Source organism: Pipra filicauda, unplaced genomic scaffold, assembly GCF_003945595.2.
Source record: "Pipra filicauda isolate LSUMZ 115617 unplaced genomic scaffold, ASM394559v2 scaffold50_size3627746_pilon, whole genome shotgun sequence".
NCBI lineage: Eukaryota > Metazoa > Chordata > Aves > Passeriformes > Pipridae > Pipra > Pipra filicauda.
Window position 1 is genome coordinate 996197 of NW_024104654.1, and position 15758 is coordinate 1011954.

The 15758-nt window shown below is 39.4% G+C and overlaps 1 protein-coding gene across 8 annotated transcripts in view; it reads left to right on the plus strand.

The window, feature by feature from the left end:
- Positions 1 to 10636: 10636 nt before the first annotated feature.
- N4BP2L2 (NEDD4 binding protein 2 like 2) overlaps positions 10637 to 15758 on the plus strand; it is a 46260-nt gene continuing 41138 nt past the window's right edge. For 2 of the 8 annotated variants that reach the window (XM_039386844.1, XM_039386845.1), the window contains exon 1: positions 10925 to 14661. In XM_039386844.1, coding sequence (XP_039242778.1) covers positions 13181 to 14661 — 1481 coding nt within the window. In that variant the 5' untranslated portion in view covers positions 10925 to 13180. Of the gene's footprint in view, positions 10704 to 10922; positions 14662 to 15758 lie in introns of those variants that run through there. The other 6 variants (XM_027728945.2, XM_039386842.1, XM_039386841.1 and 3 more) reach the window with 6 other exon arrangements.

A 15758-nucleotide genomic window follows, 5' to 3' on the forward strand; every position in this document is an offset into this window, starting at 1 on the left:
TTCAGTGAGTGCAAGAATTTGAGGGGCGCCCTTACAGGAAACTGCAAACAGAAAAGCAATGTGGTTTCTTCTCGTCACTACAGATAAAAATGCTGCGTTTGTCACAAAATCGTAGAACAGCTGAGCTGGAAGAGACCGATCAGGACCATCAAGTCCAACTCGTGGCCCTGTGCAGGACACCCCAAGAGTCACACCATGTGCCTGAGAGTTGTCCCAAACACTTCTTGAACTCAGACAGGCTTGGTGCTGTGACCACTTCCCTGGGGAACCTGCTCCAGTGCCCAGGAACCCTCTGAGTGAAAAACTTTCTCCTGATACATCAGGACAGCATGAAAGTGTTTAGAAGATTATTATTTTAAAAACACAAGTCACACTCAACAGATCTGTTGAAATATACCCATGGTTTTTTCTAGTGTGAGAAACACACTTCAACAGCCAAGACATTGTAACTAGTGTTTTAAATCTTTTACAAACTTTCCTTAAGCTTTCTGAACTTGCTAATACATTTTAACCGGCATGCATGATTTTCATTCAAGTTTTAAACTACATTAAATACCCTCATCTTCTAATAGAGGCTATGCCAGTCCTACCAGAACTGTTACATAAAAATCACTTTTCAGGCCCCAAAACTCCCCTTGTTTACATTTTTTCGAGTGAATTATGTTTGTTCTACTCCTCCTGAAAGCAAAAGTACTACTGCACAGACAGAAAACAGAGGAAGACTTTGATAATTTTATACTACTTACTATTGGAAAGGATCCTGGACTTGGAGTCAAGGATATAACTTTTTGATGCAGGCCAAAAAATTTACCCTCAATTCCCCTATTGCCGTCCATCTGGGCTCACCGAGGTATAAAAATCCTAGGTTGGGGAACACATCTTTTTCCTATGGAACACTTGCACATGTGTGCAGAGATGCTTGCAAACCAGTGGAAAAGTTAAACGCTCACACAACTATTGAAATTGCAAACCAAGTGTATGACTGTGAAAGTAACCCGTGCACTGACATACTCCAAACGCAAACATTTTACTCGGGAGCAGGTCACAGCAGCGACACTTCCAGAGCCTGTCAGGACGCCTGGAGCGTCGGACATCTCGCGGAGCAGGACAAGGTGCTGTGTGACGCTCTGTCCGTCATTTCCCTCCTGCACCGACACCCTTCGGAAATCGGTATATTGGAGGTGAGCTTCACTCCGCCTTTCCCCTCCCCGTCTCGGTTTCGCAGTAGCGCGCGCGGTCCTCCGGAGGGAGCCCGTCCGCCACTGCTGCTCCCTCATCCTCGCGAACCGATTTGGAAAGTATTAGGAACCACCGCTCTGCCTACGGGAGTGAGTAACAAGCACGCACTCCCTTTTCGATGCAGTCCTACCGGAAAAGAGCTGCACGGTGCACCTTGTGCCAGTGCTGGCTGTGTCCCGAGGGCAGGCTCAGCCTCCCCCATGAGAAATGTTGTGTCTCACACGGCACTGGTGCCTGTAAACAGCCTCACTTTTGCCGGATTTGCCACCGCCCAAAAGTGCAGGCAGGTGTATGTTACTTACAGAAACTGTATACTTGAGAAAGATTAAAAATATTTGCACAAAATAAATATTTTGCTTGCGGTATGACATATAGAGAAAGTCAGTGCGTTGGTGCCACAGAACTTCAAAGACTAGATCCTTTAAACAGAATCATAGAATCATTTAATGTTGCAGGACCTTTAAGAACCCTGAGTCCAACTATTAATCCAGCACTGACAAGTCCACCATTAAACCATGTTCCCAAGTGCCACAATAAATACCTTCCAGGACAGCAACTTCACTTGTTCCAGGGCCTGACCACCCTTTCAGTGAAGAAATTTTTCCTAATATGCAATCTAAACCTCCCCTAGTACAACTGGAGGCCTTTCCTCTTGTCCTGTCATTTGTTACTTGAGAGAAGAGATTGCCCCACCACCTGGCTACACCCTCCCTTCAGGTAGTTGTAGAGAGTGATGAGGTCTCCCCTGAGCCTCCTTTTCTCCAGGCGAAACACCCCCAGCTCCCTCAGCTACTCCTTGTAAGATTTGTGCTCCAGGCTGTGTGTGCTAAAGATACTCTTCACATCTCAGTGTTCAAGTGACAATGACGAACATAGTCAAAGAACATACTACACAGCAGTATCCTCACAGCTTTCTGTAAAAACATGGTGGGAAAATAGAAGATTGCAGTGACAAGGGCCTTTTAGTCCCTAGTTTATCAGATTGACAATGTCTCCCCTTGGATCATTTTAGTTATCTTTCTCAATTCATTCTTTAAATTTGTTGTGTCCTTGCAGACCAGAACTGCACGCTGCACTCAAGATAGGAGTACACTGAGATTTCCCACAGAGAAGTGAACAGCCTTCTGTCTTGCTCTCCGTACTATTCCTCATGATGCCTTACATCTCTGTTGTTTACTGGGGTTTTTTGGTTGCTACTGCAGTTTGAGTTAAAGATTTCAGAGAGCTGACAACAGTGACTTCAAGTTTTCATGAATTTAGACTCCCAGGTTTGACAGGTAATTCTATGCTTTGCCTTACACTGATCTACTTCTCAAAGCCTATCTTTTTACCCATTCACTTTCATGAGGCCTTGTGGAGTTTTTTCCACTGGCACAGCATTTTATTACCTGGAAGAGTTTAACATCATGCAAGTATCATTCTGAGTGCATCCCCTTTTCCAGGTCCATTGATGAAGATCGAAGATTGATGCATAAAACAACATCAGTAAACCCAAACATTTCTGGAAGAGAGAATTGTTGGAAAGTAACCATTAAACTGTATTCTCTGTTTCCATCCTTCAACCAGATTTCCAACTCAGTATAGGACATTAACTCTGATTCCATGGTAACTTTGACAGCTTTTAGTGAAAGACCTACATCAATGCTCTTTGAAAATAGAGGTATGTTCCCTGTTTTGTCCTTGTCCACACACTTTCTGACTCACAAACCTGCTTGAAGTCTCTGACTGTGTCACTATCTCCCTTCACAGAAACTATGCTGGCACTTTCCCAAGACATTATTACTGTGTCTCCTTCCTCATTACAGCAACCCTGAGGCATTTGCATGTATATTTTGCCCTCAATTTTTTTCATTCATGGACTTGAACCAAAGAGATACGCAAAGATATATAAACTTTTAGGATACTTCAAAACAGAATAGTTATTAAAAAAATAGTTTTATAAAATCAAGAGCTCTAAGATATACCTTACAGGACTGAAGAGGAAGAAAGCTGACAGGTGAGAAGAGACATATAGACTTTCATACCACCGCAGCATCTCACTGTGGGATGAAAAAAAGTTGGAATCTGCCTCCTAGAATGACTTGGTGCTGCAGACCTGAGCAATCCCTACTGATTCATTAGGGTGAAATATTAAAATTGCTTAATGAAATCTTATAGTCCCAGGGGACTTCCCAGGGAAGGAATAGATTGGAGGGAGCAAAATCTTTTTTCTTTTGGTTCATTTGTTGGTTTAATTTTTCCCCCAGGAGAAGAAAATATTTTAGCTTAACAATATTCTAAGTCTGTCCTGGATAGCAAGATCAGTCATTTCATAGGACGGTGAACTAACACATGGAAGAAGGGAGGGACTATAGAGTAGAAACCAAGAACACCTGGTTTTGATAGCAATAAGTTGGGAATTTTTTATAAACTTCCCTACCTATACACATATGACTGAAGAGTATGCTTTTGACTAAATCCCTTCATACAGTCATCACCAGGGTCAGATGAAGGGACAGCACAAATAACAAAGAATTTGAATGGAAGCCAGTTGATGGGCTTTTATATGAATGGAAAGTACAAGTTAAATTTCTAACATTACATGCGTTACCCAAAATCACTTAAATTAATATTAAAGTGCCCTTTGTTTCCTTCTGTACATGGTTTGGACAAAATCAAGGCAGAACAGAAGAGTAAAAATTGAAAAGTTTAAGAAATACAAGGTGTATTTTATCCCTTTTTTCACCACACTTATCTAAATTCCCTTTCTTAATTTAGCATGCTTGTGAAAATGATACTTTTGTTTCCAGCATAGATATAATGACCTTTCCCTTCTGTTTGTCTCTCTTATAATTGTGACCCTTGGACAACTGCATCAAAAATATTTTACTAGAAAAACAAGATTAAATATTTGTCATTTGTGTACTGAGCTCTTCACACTGAAAGGTGTTTTTGCCATGTAAGAGGGAGACCTTCGACTTGCAGGTATAGTGATTTGTCTTAGAGAAAGAAAAATTAGTTCATTTTTTAGTGTTGTTCTTCTACTAAATAGCTGATACTACTATGAACATGACTTAGCTTTGCAACTAATTTTAGTATCTCCTATGTCTCTTAAGTAATTTGCAAGGAAGTCACATGGAAACAGTGACTTTAGATGACTGGAATTTTTAGACTCTTACTGTCTCTGTGTGTGCTGTTTCCAACATTGTCTCCTTGTAAACAAAAATCAAACATCTGAATAAGACAACGATGCTCAGAAGCGACTAGCTTTTATATACGTGCGCTATAATATCTGAATTTTAAAAGTACCACTTTAATCTCAGTGCTAACAAGTCTGATTCTACCAGAAATACCCATCTGCACCTGTCTTGTGGCTGTTTTCTAATAAGAAGACAAGAGTCATTAAATATTATATGGTATTTCGCAAAATCAGGCAAACCAATCAAACAAACCAAAACAAAATAATAAAGCTAGAGAGGATATGAGGATGTGATGTTACTCTTCAGGGTGAGAACTGCAGAGAGCCTTTCACTCCACCTACTCTTCTGCTTTTTCCATTTAATAGTTAATAGCTACAGTGGGACACTATCAAGATTAAATGAGCTACTAAAGTAAGACTTTTTATCAAAACAAGAAGTATTACCCCCTCCCAAAACATGTAATCTTGAGTCAGCTGTAAATGTATCTTTATCTCTGACCTCTTCCTAAAGAGGTCAGTGCCTTTTTGGAGACATGCATGGGAAGAGAGAAATAAAGTGTTCCATGGTACAGTAGGCACAGGAGCAAAAACATAATTTAGATTTTTAAAGTACTAAACAGAATCTCTCTTAACTGCAGATGGTGCTTTATTTTGCTACCAACCACTGCATCCTTTATGCTTTAAGTAAACAAATCTAACAATCTTGCTGTCTGATAGGAGTAAGCTGGAGAGCATTAATACACAAACCTTTACAGCCTCTAATACAGGATTGTTGTCAGGGTTTTGTAGGGCATTTTTTCTTGTTAGTTTTTGTCAGGTTGTGGGTTTTTTTTCATTCTGGTATGACTTAACAGCTATTTTGTTGCTAAATGTCATCGAATCTTCTTGCTGACCATTGTCTTATTTGCACAGTGTATTCCTACAGCTCAACACTAATACAACTGATGGTAGCCAGTGTCTAAAAAGTCACAGTAGTCAGGGTAAAAAAATTTGTTCTTCCCTTCTTGCCTTGAAGACAAGTATGACAGTAGAGGATTAGTATTTTGGGAGTCTGTACCAGCAGTCTTTCTTTCCCTGGTGATTAGCTCAGTTTGTCACTGAATTGTATTAGTTTCTCCTCTGAGTTACCTTTATTTGATTTAAATGCTCTCCATCCCTAATTGAGATGTAGGATAGGAGGTGGGAGAGACTACATAACTTAAATATTTTTAAGCAATGCTGGTAGTTTGACAAAATGGGAAAAAAAATTAAGAAATTATTCTACTGTAAGTTGTATCTGAAAAGTGAGCATTTCAGTTGTTTGCCTTCTAGTAATCAAATAAAAGTAATTTCAGGTAATACCTGAGTAGTTAAAATGAAGAAGTATTCCATGAAACAGTGGGGATGTCAACACTGTCATAACTAAGCACGTTGCATTAAATTTTTGTAATATTTCATCCTCTCGCTCAAACATTAGTATATTAAGCATTAAATACTTAAACATATTGTGTGGCGTAAAATGCTGAGTATTTTTCAGTTGCTCCATATAATTTGTTCTTGTGTTCAGGAATTACACACAATGCTTCATTTCTTTCTGCTACTCACACTTTTTGCTTTTACCATTCCACTGTGTGCCCTCTATTTAGAGCTACTTATTTTAAAGTCCCATTGAATTTCAGTCTACTGAAGGCATTACACTCAGTCTCCTTCATTTTTATGTAAATTTGAGATGCTATTTAGAGAGTCTAGCAGAGTAAGCAGTTACTGGACCTTCACCTTAAGTGTCAGCTTCCTAGAAATTCTCCATGCTCTACTTTGAAATACATGAATTGTTCAGAATTGTGTTTTCTTGGTCGGTTTTCACAACCAATAAGCTCAGCTTTGTCGTGGGCCAGCAGTTGTTACCTTTTCTAAAGCACTCTGTCTTACAGGTTAAATGTCACCATTCTTTTAGTTCTGTTTTGCTATAATGTAACTCACAGAACAGGTGCTTTACTGTCAAAAAAAACCCCCCAAAACTAAGTATCATGGTGATTTCAGCTAAAAACCATCAAATGAAAGGTTTTGAGAACCTCCAAAATAAACTAATTAGTGTTTCTTTTATTTTTTCCCTGCTATTTTTGTCTCCAAAAGGATTCATGCAGTACTGGAAGGGAATCAAATAATAATATTTAAATGGCAAATTAGTTATATCATAGTCAAAAGAAATCAAATCTATCCATGTCTAAAACATCACTTACTAAAATCTGTTGCATATATTAAAACATGCTCCTATATCACATAACCAGTAGGCTACCAGGATTTTTAAATTTTTTTTTGGTAAAAAGATATAACTTTATCAAAACTGTAATTCATAAGTTAATTCTCAAGTTGAAATTTGAAAATAAAAACCTCCACATTATCTGTGGCAATTAATAAGTAAAAAACTTACTGAGTTTTTACCTCTGAAACTTTGATATGACCAGTATTCCTCTTTGCCATGTAAAAGTTTCAGAAAAACAATTTGGCAAGCAACATTCCTAGTTTATTGAGTAAACCAGTTCTCTTAAAGTTCTCCAGAATTTCTCTCTAGATATAGTTTGGTTTAAATTCAAAGAATTATGCAACGGTATTTCTTAAGTCATCTTGAAGTCTCACTTTTTCAAACATAATTTAGTAGAGTGACAAGACAAATTACCACCCAAGGTCATTACCCTTTAGAGAGAGGCGTGATTAAATCTAAGTCTTAACTAGTCCTCTTGAACTCCAATACATGCTTTATTAAAGTGTTATTAGGAGAACAGTTTTATGAGAAGGAGTCCTCTGTTATGTCAAGTCTGATAACAAGATTCAGGCACAAGATCTAAATGGTTGAGTTATCATTCCACATTAGCCCTTAAATATTAAAGCCAATTTCAAGTAGTTCCCACTGGATATTTATTTTTTCCCCTTGTTATTACAGATGGAGTCTCCTCATTTCTATATTAAATTTTGCCTAATCTTTTCTATTAAAAGGCAGAACACAGGCACTTATTGTTTTGCTAACAAACATTTAATTTTTGAGTTAATATTTTTCATGACAACTACCTTCTTTATGCTGAGTTATTTTGGAAAGTTTCATCTAAAATGTTTCCATATGCATATTTAAGGAAAACCTTTCCATATAGAAAAGAACAGCATGATGCTTTTATTAAAAATACCCAGTGCTTCTGAGAAATCTGAAGAATAGTCCTCTTCCTGCTGCCATAACAGCTGCCATTCTCTGAAGAGAATGTATGTATTCTCAGTAGTTTTCCCTGAGGAAATGGATGCCATTGTGCTGCTGTGTTCCAGACTTTGCAGGAGAAGATAAAGGCAGCACATCAGTCTTTTGCCGGAAAAAAGAAAGTGATAAAAACCAGAAGGAAGAAAACACCCTGAACCAAATGGAAAGGGAGGGAAGGGGGAAAAGAACAGCATTAGTAGCAGGAAGTGATACAGGGCTATGGAATGTAAAGGAATAACGGGAACCAGACAAGAAGCGAGATCATATTGGAAAGGAACAGTAGAGGTGAGGAAGAGACTGGCAGTCACAGTGGGTAGAAACAAACCCACTGTGAGTACAATAACAATTGCAAGGAGGCGCTGGGTAGAGTAACATGGTAGGACAGGTCACGTTAGTAAACCACAAAGGAATCAGTGGACAGCTGCCATCGTTCCTTTTTTATTTAGGAAATCAAATGCAAAAGCTACTGTGAGAAAATGCTCCATTTGCAAGTTCAAACACTCAAGTTACATAATGTCAAAATTACTTCTTTTCATAGAACATTATTCACTTCCCTTACACGTACAAATTATGATGCAATCTGTAAGGTTCAAATCAACTTAAACTTACAAGACACTTGGAAAACTGAATCAAAATCTGACTATTTAAGGTGGAAATTTTTCCTTTGACTCTTCTCTTAGATCAGTTAAAGCCAACATTTCATGAACTAATGCGAAGGTGATGGCATAAATGTCAAGGAACACAAGAAGACATAATTTTTCATGATTTGTTAGCCATGCGGTAACACTACTAAACTCTTCTATTTTACTTCTATTCAAAGGTTCTACCAAAATAATAGATGCACGTTACAGGAAGCATGATTTGGGTGAGATATAGTAGAAGCACACAGTAGAATTCTGAGTACCGTTATAAACATATAAAAAAATTAAGTTAAAAAATTCAGACTCCTCTGCAAGCAAAGAAAACCCACAATCTGTTAAGGCTTCTTTGTAAATATTTTCACTGTTAGAATGTTTGACCCTTTGGACAATATTTTGACGTACCCTATCTGCTTCTCCTGCTGATGTTTCCAATGGAACTTCTTTTACTATCTGGTACAGCTGGAGGATTCTGGGGGAACTATTTGTAGCCTTGTCTCAAGTAAGCACAATATCTTCCCATATGGGATCTGCAGCAGCTGTAATAGCATCACCAGGGAAAGTATATTTTATTAGGCTCAATGAGGTTGAAAAAATGACATTAGGGTACTGCCACTTCTAACATGTGGCTTATTTAATTAGGTACACAAGTACTGGGATAATTCCTCAAATGAAATACATCTGAAACAATTACTAGATACAACATGAAGCACTTGAGAGCTCTGATCTCCAGATACTACCTTCAAAAGGTCCATGTGCAGTATACTTATTCTCTCTAAATGGTGAAGTTGAGTATTTCGGGATTTAGCTTGTGTAGGGAAGCACACAATTAGTATCTCAGATGGAATATAGTTTTTTCTTTAGAATTAAATAACTGATAGTATTACAATTAGAAAAGAATTCTCTAAGAAGTCAAGAATTTTGGTTGCAAAATACTTTTAATATTAAAATTAAGGACTAGCCTCCTTATCTTTAGATAATCTCATGAAAAAGGGTAGAAGAATAAAGCAGTGTAGCACTTTGTATTTGCAAAATACTTGCATTATACTTACACCAACCTGCATTTATGTTCTTTTGCATATCTTGTGTTACTTACATTTTTCTTGGTAGCAAAGGTCAGCTCCTTATGATATTTCCTATTTTCCTCCCTGAAAGGACACCTTACAGCAGAAATGACCAGTTCCTTCTGAATTTTTCTTTACTTCAAAATGGCATTAAAATTTGTCTCTTTGACTGTGGATTCCACAACATGGTACAAAACACAGGTCCCAAACACACAGCAAGGCCATGTCTAAACACAGGGTTGCTCTCATCTTCCAGGAGAATACACACGTCATTTTTCCAGTCTGGAACAGGGTGACAAGGTTATGCCACTGTTATTCCTTAGAAACTGCACACAGGTTTTCCAGCTCTGGCTGCAATGTCTGCATAACTGGGACAGCGCTGCTAAGTGCAAATCAATATGGAAAAGTATCTGATTGTGGCATTCACACAATACACATCTCAGGAGCTTTTAAATTGGAAGATCACTAATCTTCACAAAGCATGGCAAATGGGGAGAACCGGAGATTCACTTCAAGAGCTCACTTCTGATCTAAATTAAAATGCTCCCTAGGATACATCCTTCCACACATGCCTTCCAACAAACAAGGCCATCACCTGGCATAGGAAAGAATGTTTTGGTTCTAGGAGTAATGGGAAGGAATGCCTGGCATGGATTTTAACAACCAGTTTTCTTTTTACCACTTACAGCAAATAATTTCAGAGACTTTATAAATTATATACTTTCAAACATTCATATTTCATTCAGGTGATGTGAAAGAATAAACCTTGCAGGTATTTAGAATGGGGACATCACTTACAGGAGCTGTTATGTGCACTAATGAAAACTGGGCAATTACTGTTACAAGACTTTTGTAAGAACAATGCTTTTTGGGAAAAATGTGGCTTGCCTTGCAAAACACCACGAGTTGGAAAAAAAAATGTAGTCACATAATGGAAAAAAATACACCCTATTTATGCAGCAGGGAAAAGTTGGAAGTCCACGTTTAGTACAACACGCGTCTAGGAAACTTGGGCAGCTTTTACGCTGCGGACAATCCTCATCGGAACTTTATAATCTCGCTAAAATCGTTGTTATTTTCTCACGAAAACCAGAATGCCACTTAAAGCAAACCAGACGGTCCGATCCCCCCGGGATGCTGAGGGAACAACCCCCCAAGCATCACAATCCGGGCCAGCCCGCGCTCCCTCCCTCAGGGCACTTCCCGCCGGGGCGGGGGCGGGGCCTGGGGAGGAATGTCCCGCCCCCCACGGCGCCGCGCGCGGGGTGAAGGGGCAGCGGGAGGCGGCGCCATTTTGGGAGCGGGGGTTGGCGGCGTTGCCCCTCCCGCGGCCGGGCACGGGCGGGAGCCGCTGCCTGGAGGTTGGTTCCTCGCCCGCGTATGGCTGTGGCGGCTGCTGCTCAGCGGGACCGGGAAGCCGCTTCTTCCCCGACCTCCGTCGCCACCGACGTGTGGCCAAGGGGGACCGGGCTGGGAAAGGGGCGGCGTGGGGATGGCAGTGTCAGCGCGCAGAGCCGGCGGCTGCTGAGGTTGCAGGACACAGGCGCCGGGATGAGGGAAGTGTTGGGGGACCGGGGTTGGGTACGCTTTACACTGTGGGGAGCGGGCAGCTGACACACCTGAGGGATGGGGCTGGCGGCTCTTGGCGGCCGCGTCTCCTCGGTCACGCCGCTCCCAGCCCGGTGTGCGAGCAGCGCCTGCTTTCCGCGGCTCCAGGTGTGTCCTGGCGCCGTGTGAGGCCTACGCGCTTTGTCATCGCCGTACCCACAGAGGGGTCACGCAAGCACAGCCTGGAGGTTCCCCCGTCTGTAGGTTCTGCCACATAACCCTCCTTTTTCCACTGGGGAATGTGGCGTGCAGGTGGAGCTCAGGGCCTTGAGTTTGTTGCTTGAACCTTCTGGATGTTTGGCAGGTCAGTTAAAGTGGTGATTGAGCGTGGCAAGTGGGAGCCCGGTGAATCGCCGTGCCGGCTCGGCTTCAATGCTTACTAGTTCTTTACAGAAATAATACAGACCTGTGCCGGCCCCCTTGAGAGGCAAGACTGTCACAGAGACTGCATTTTCTCAGTACGTGCTTGCTATGTCCTCCACAAGAATGCAGGTGGATATGCTTTTGTATGCAGCGTCACTGTCCCAAAGGATAGTCAGGGAAAGTCTGTGAGAGATTAGCAAGAAAAGATATTCCTGTGTGGGACAGTCACAGAGCAGTATCCTCCATCACTGGAGATACTGTAGTGCAGCAAGTGTTCACATGTGTTGTTTTCATTCCACATCAGAAAATAGGCTCTGCTTAAACACCATCCCAGAGGAGGATGAGGACATAGGAGCTAATAAAACAGCTGGTTTTTTTCCCCAGTCCTGTTTTTGAGTGGAGGCAGAGTAATATTTTTTTGATAGGTGGGGGATAGAGTCAGTTATTCACATAATATCATACTTGCTTTCTAATTTACAGAAAGGAGGAACTGAGAAGCCAGAGGTATGCATAAAACACATATATCTTGAGAGGAGAGACCGTTGTGCCAACAGTGTTCTTTCTACCAATTCTGAGGAGGAGAGATAGTTTCTTCCATATCTGACAGTAGTGCTCTATTCCAGGTAGTAAAGTCAAATGCAGACAGTAAAATCTGCTTGGTTTAGACATTTGGAGAATGAGAATGGCAGGTTTCTCTCCCTTTGGCTAGTAGGTGAGAAAATTCCTAGAGTAACATGTTTTCTTGTCAGTTTTGCAAGTGACCATGTTACTTAAAATTTTCCTGTAATACTTAACTACAGATCTTTTTCAGATAAAGAAAAAAAATATTTTCATATCCAGGATAAAGAGCATGTGACATTTTGTTAATACTTACTCCCAGAAAGTTGAGCTGTTCACAGAAAGCAGTAGAATAAATTCTCTAATAGGAGAAACACATTCTGTCTTGTTTGATACCCCATTTGTTTGTGGGCTGGGATTTGCTGAATAAACTACTTGGCACTTGATTTGTGATGAAATGATTACTGCTCTTTATTGCATACTGTCTAGACTTCTGGAATACAAAGCAAAATCCAAGAAATTCTGACCAATAATTAGATGGATAATGGCATGACTACATGTCACGGGGGTCAGTGCCATCTTGCTTTGTTTGTGATTGCTAGTCTCCGAATCTTTCTGGAACTTACTGCCTTATTCTTAGAATGCAATCTGTTTATGACAAGGATTATTTTGTGTGCGTGTTTATTTTTAGAAAGCACATAACCAAGTGGTCTTGGTCCCTAACAGAAGTCTTTAGTTCCAAAACAAGAAACATAATAACAGATTGCAGATTTGATTTAAAGTTGTATTTGACTAGTTCTAAATTACAAATGCCATCCAGCATCTGTTCAGTTGGTGTTAAATGAATTAGTTGAGTTTGGTTCATGTCACAGAAAACAATCCTCGTGATTGAAGTATTTGCATTTTTGTTGGTCATAGTAGTAGTGATGTCAGCAATCAGTTTCTGCATTGGAAATTGGCCTATGTTTATCCTGTAAGAGATTTCTATCACTTGACAGAGTAACAGGTCAGTAGAGAACAGAGATTGTTGATGTAATTAGTTTTTCAAGTGTTCACATTTTAAAATCATGATTTGTAAATTATTTAAGGTATATCATAAAATTCCAACTGAACTGATGCAGCACTATAGTAGTTTTTTACTAAAGATGAGCAGTAAATAATGTGGCAGTCTTGCTTAAACCGTAGTTGTGGTAGGTGATGTCTGCTTTTCTCCTGGGTGAGTACATTTTAGTTGTGACCGTGGAGGGTCTGAGGGTCTGATGTCATAGGCTTGAATAAGTTCTGCTTTTTTATACTTTACCTTAAAAATATGCATGCTGATAATGTATTCATTGTTTTTTCTAAGATGCTTCATGCTGAAAATAGAATAAGGCTCTCGGAGTGTCACGATGAAATAAAAACTGAACCATATTCTAAAAGGATGAAGTCAGCAGAAGGGACTTACGAGAAACTCCCTGATGATGATAACCAAGGTATTCAGCAGGAGGTGGATGCTGAGAGAACATCAAGTGATTGGATACCAGCGTGTGCCTCAGATAACCAAGGGCAACATGAAATGCAGAAGCAGGAGAAAATACTGACTGGTGTCTTGGGATCATCGAATGAAGTTCTCCTTGAAAATAATCCAGTGCTTAGTCAGCCAGTTGATTTAGAAACTCTGCAGAATGTAAATCCTCCATTTGCATCGATAAATGACACTAAAGTTAAAGAAGAGAAAGACCCTTTTATTACAAATAATGCCGGTGAAGATAATAGTAAAAAAAGTAGTACATCATTATCAGTAAATAGAAATGCATCAGATGAAGACTTTTTTACAAGCACAGAATTTATAGGACCTATTTACAAGCCTGCCAAAAGTAACAAACAGGGTGAATCTGGCAGTTGCAATGAATGTAGAAGCAATGGGGGAGATGAGAATGAATTACATGAAAACAGACCTAAAAGAAAGGAGGCTAAGAAGATGCAGGCTGTTTCTGCCACTGTACCAGAAATAGATGATGAACTGGACCAGTTCTATAAAGAAATTCATCAGCTGGAAAATGAATGTTTAGATACTAATCCTCAGGGAAAAGAAAGTGAAATTTTTCAGGAACAACAGTTTCCATATAACTGTAGTCAAAGCTCACAAGAGGATTGTCAACACATATTGTTGGACAGCCCACAGCCATTTTATGAGAATGGACAGTGTTTTCTTGGCGAACAGAACAGTCAGAAAACTAGCAATGAGCAGCAGTTTGTTGTGGAAACAGATGGCTGGAAAACTGAAAATACCTTTAATGGCCAAGTAGATGCTAAATGTTGGAACTGCTCAGTGCCTGAATTCAGACCTGCTTGGCAGACTAGAGCATCTTTTGTATTACCTCAGGGTCCTCTTCTTCCTAGACTGAACCATCAGTCCCGTTTTCAGACACTTAATTCCCCACCACAAATTCCAAATGCTCTCCCTTTTCAGAGTGGGGAACTTTGTTATGAAAATCGTCGTACTTACTATAGAAATACTGATATCAACAATCACGGTCCACTGCTTGATCAAAATACCAGCTATGCTAGTCATATTGACATCCATACTACTCAGGTCTTCAGAAATGAAAATAATGACCAGAAGGGACTCCAAAATAATGGTTTCTGTGAAACCAGAGAAGAGTGTTGGAAGGATCCAAAAGTCGACAATACAGAAGGAATGTGCAGCTTTTCTTCCTTGCAGTTATCTGAAGAAAGATCTGGTTGTGCACAGAAATTTCTTCTAATCTTAAGAGGCCTACCTGGTTCAGGGAAATCTACACTTTCTCGGTAAGTAAAGACTTAAAACTTGAAAAGTTTATTCAAATAAAAATTTTTAAGAATTTAGAAATGTCTGTAAGCACTTAGCCAACTTTTTAGTTTGTAAATTAGGCTACTAAAATGCAGTAATTTAGTATTTGCTGTCATTCATACTTGGTGAGTGCAAATGACAGTAAATATTAAAAGTTTTTAGTTGGGGATTTTGTCTTCTTTAGAGTTTTGATGACCAGAAGCTGCTTTGTGTTAAAATGTTGTGTATCCATTAAATTGCATAATCGTTTATTCTGAGGCTTTCAGGTGTACTAGTATGTGATGGTCCGCTTTTTTTTTTTAATTCTTAAATTCCTTTATTTAAAAAAAAGTTCCGTTAAATCTAACAGCATCAATTTGACTGAACCAGGAGTACAATTTTATTTCCACACAAAAATTTTCGTTAGAAGAATTCTGCTACTCTGAGGATGCTTGTTTTCAGTGTGGTGATGGAACTCATCATAATCATTCCCTTTTTTTCATAGTATGGTCTGTCAGCTGCTCTGTTTATTTGTGAACACACAAGAAAAATACTAATTTTTTTCTTAAAAATATACTTGTTGATGTCTGGCAGGGTTAAAAGCAGATGCCATCTCCAACTTGGATTTTCACTTTGGGTTTTTTTGGCCTAATTTAAAAAGCGCAAAAGTTGACATAGAGCGCAGACACTACCTGTATTAATTTCTTTTATAAAAAAAAAAAAGTTACTAAATCAGTACTTACTGATTGAGTTTCATCCAGAAACTACATCAGAAATGGGATGTCTTCTGTGGTTTTGTTCTGTCGTGTGCTAGGCGTCTGAAATAGATACAGTGATCATGTTCTTACTTATTTTTTGTATAAAGGAGTAACGTTCTGTTTGTGGGGTTTTTCCTGATATTTAGGAGACCATGATCTCCGTATCATAGCTAGAAATCTCTTAACAGATATTTTCTTACATGTTTGAGTAATTTTAACTATAATATTTTATAGTTAGTGGTTGCTGTATTTTGCAAACCTGCATATGCCCGTGTGGTATTATTGCAGTAATTCCTTTATTATGTGAAAGCAACATAGAAAATTTGAAAAATAACACT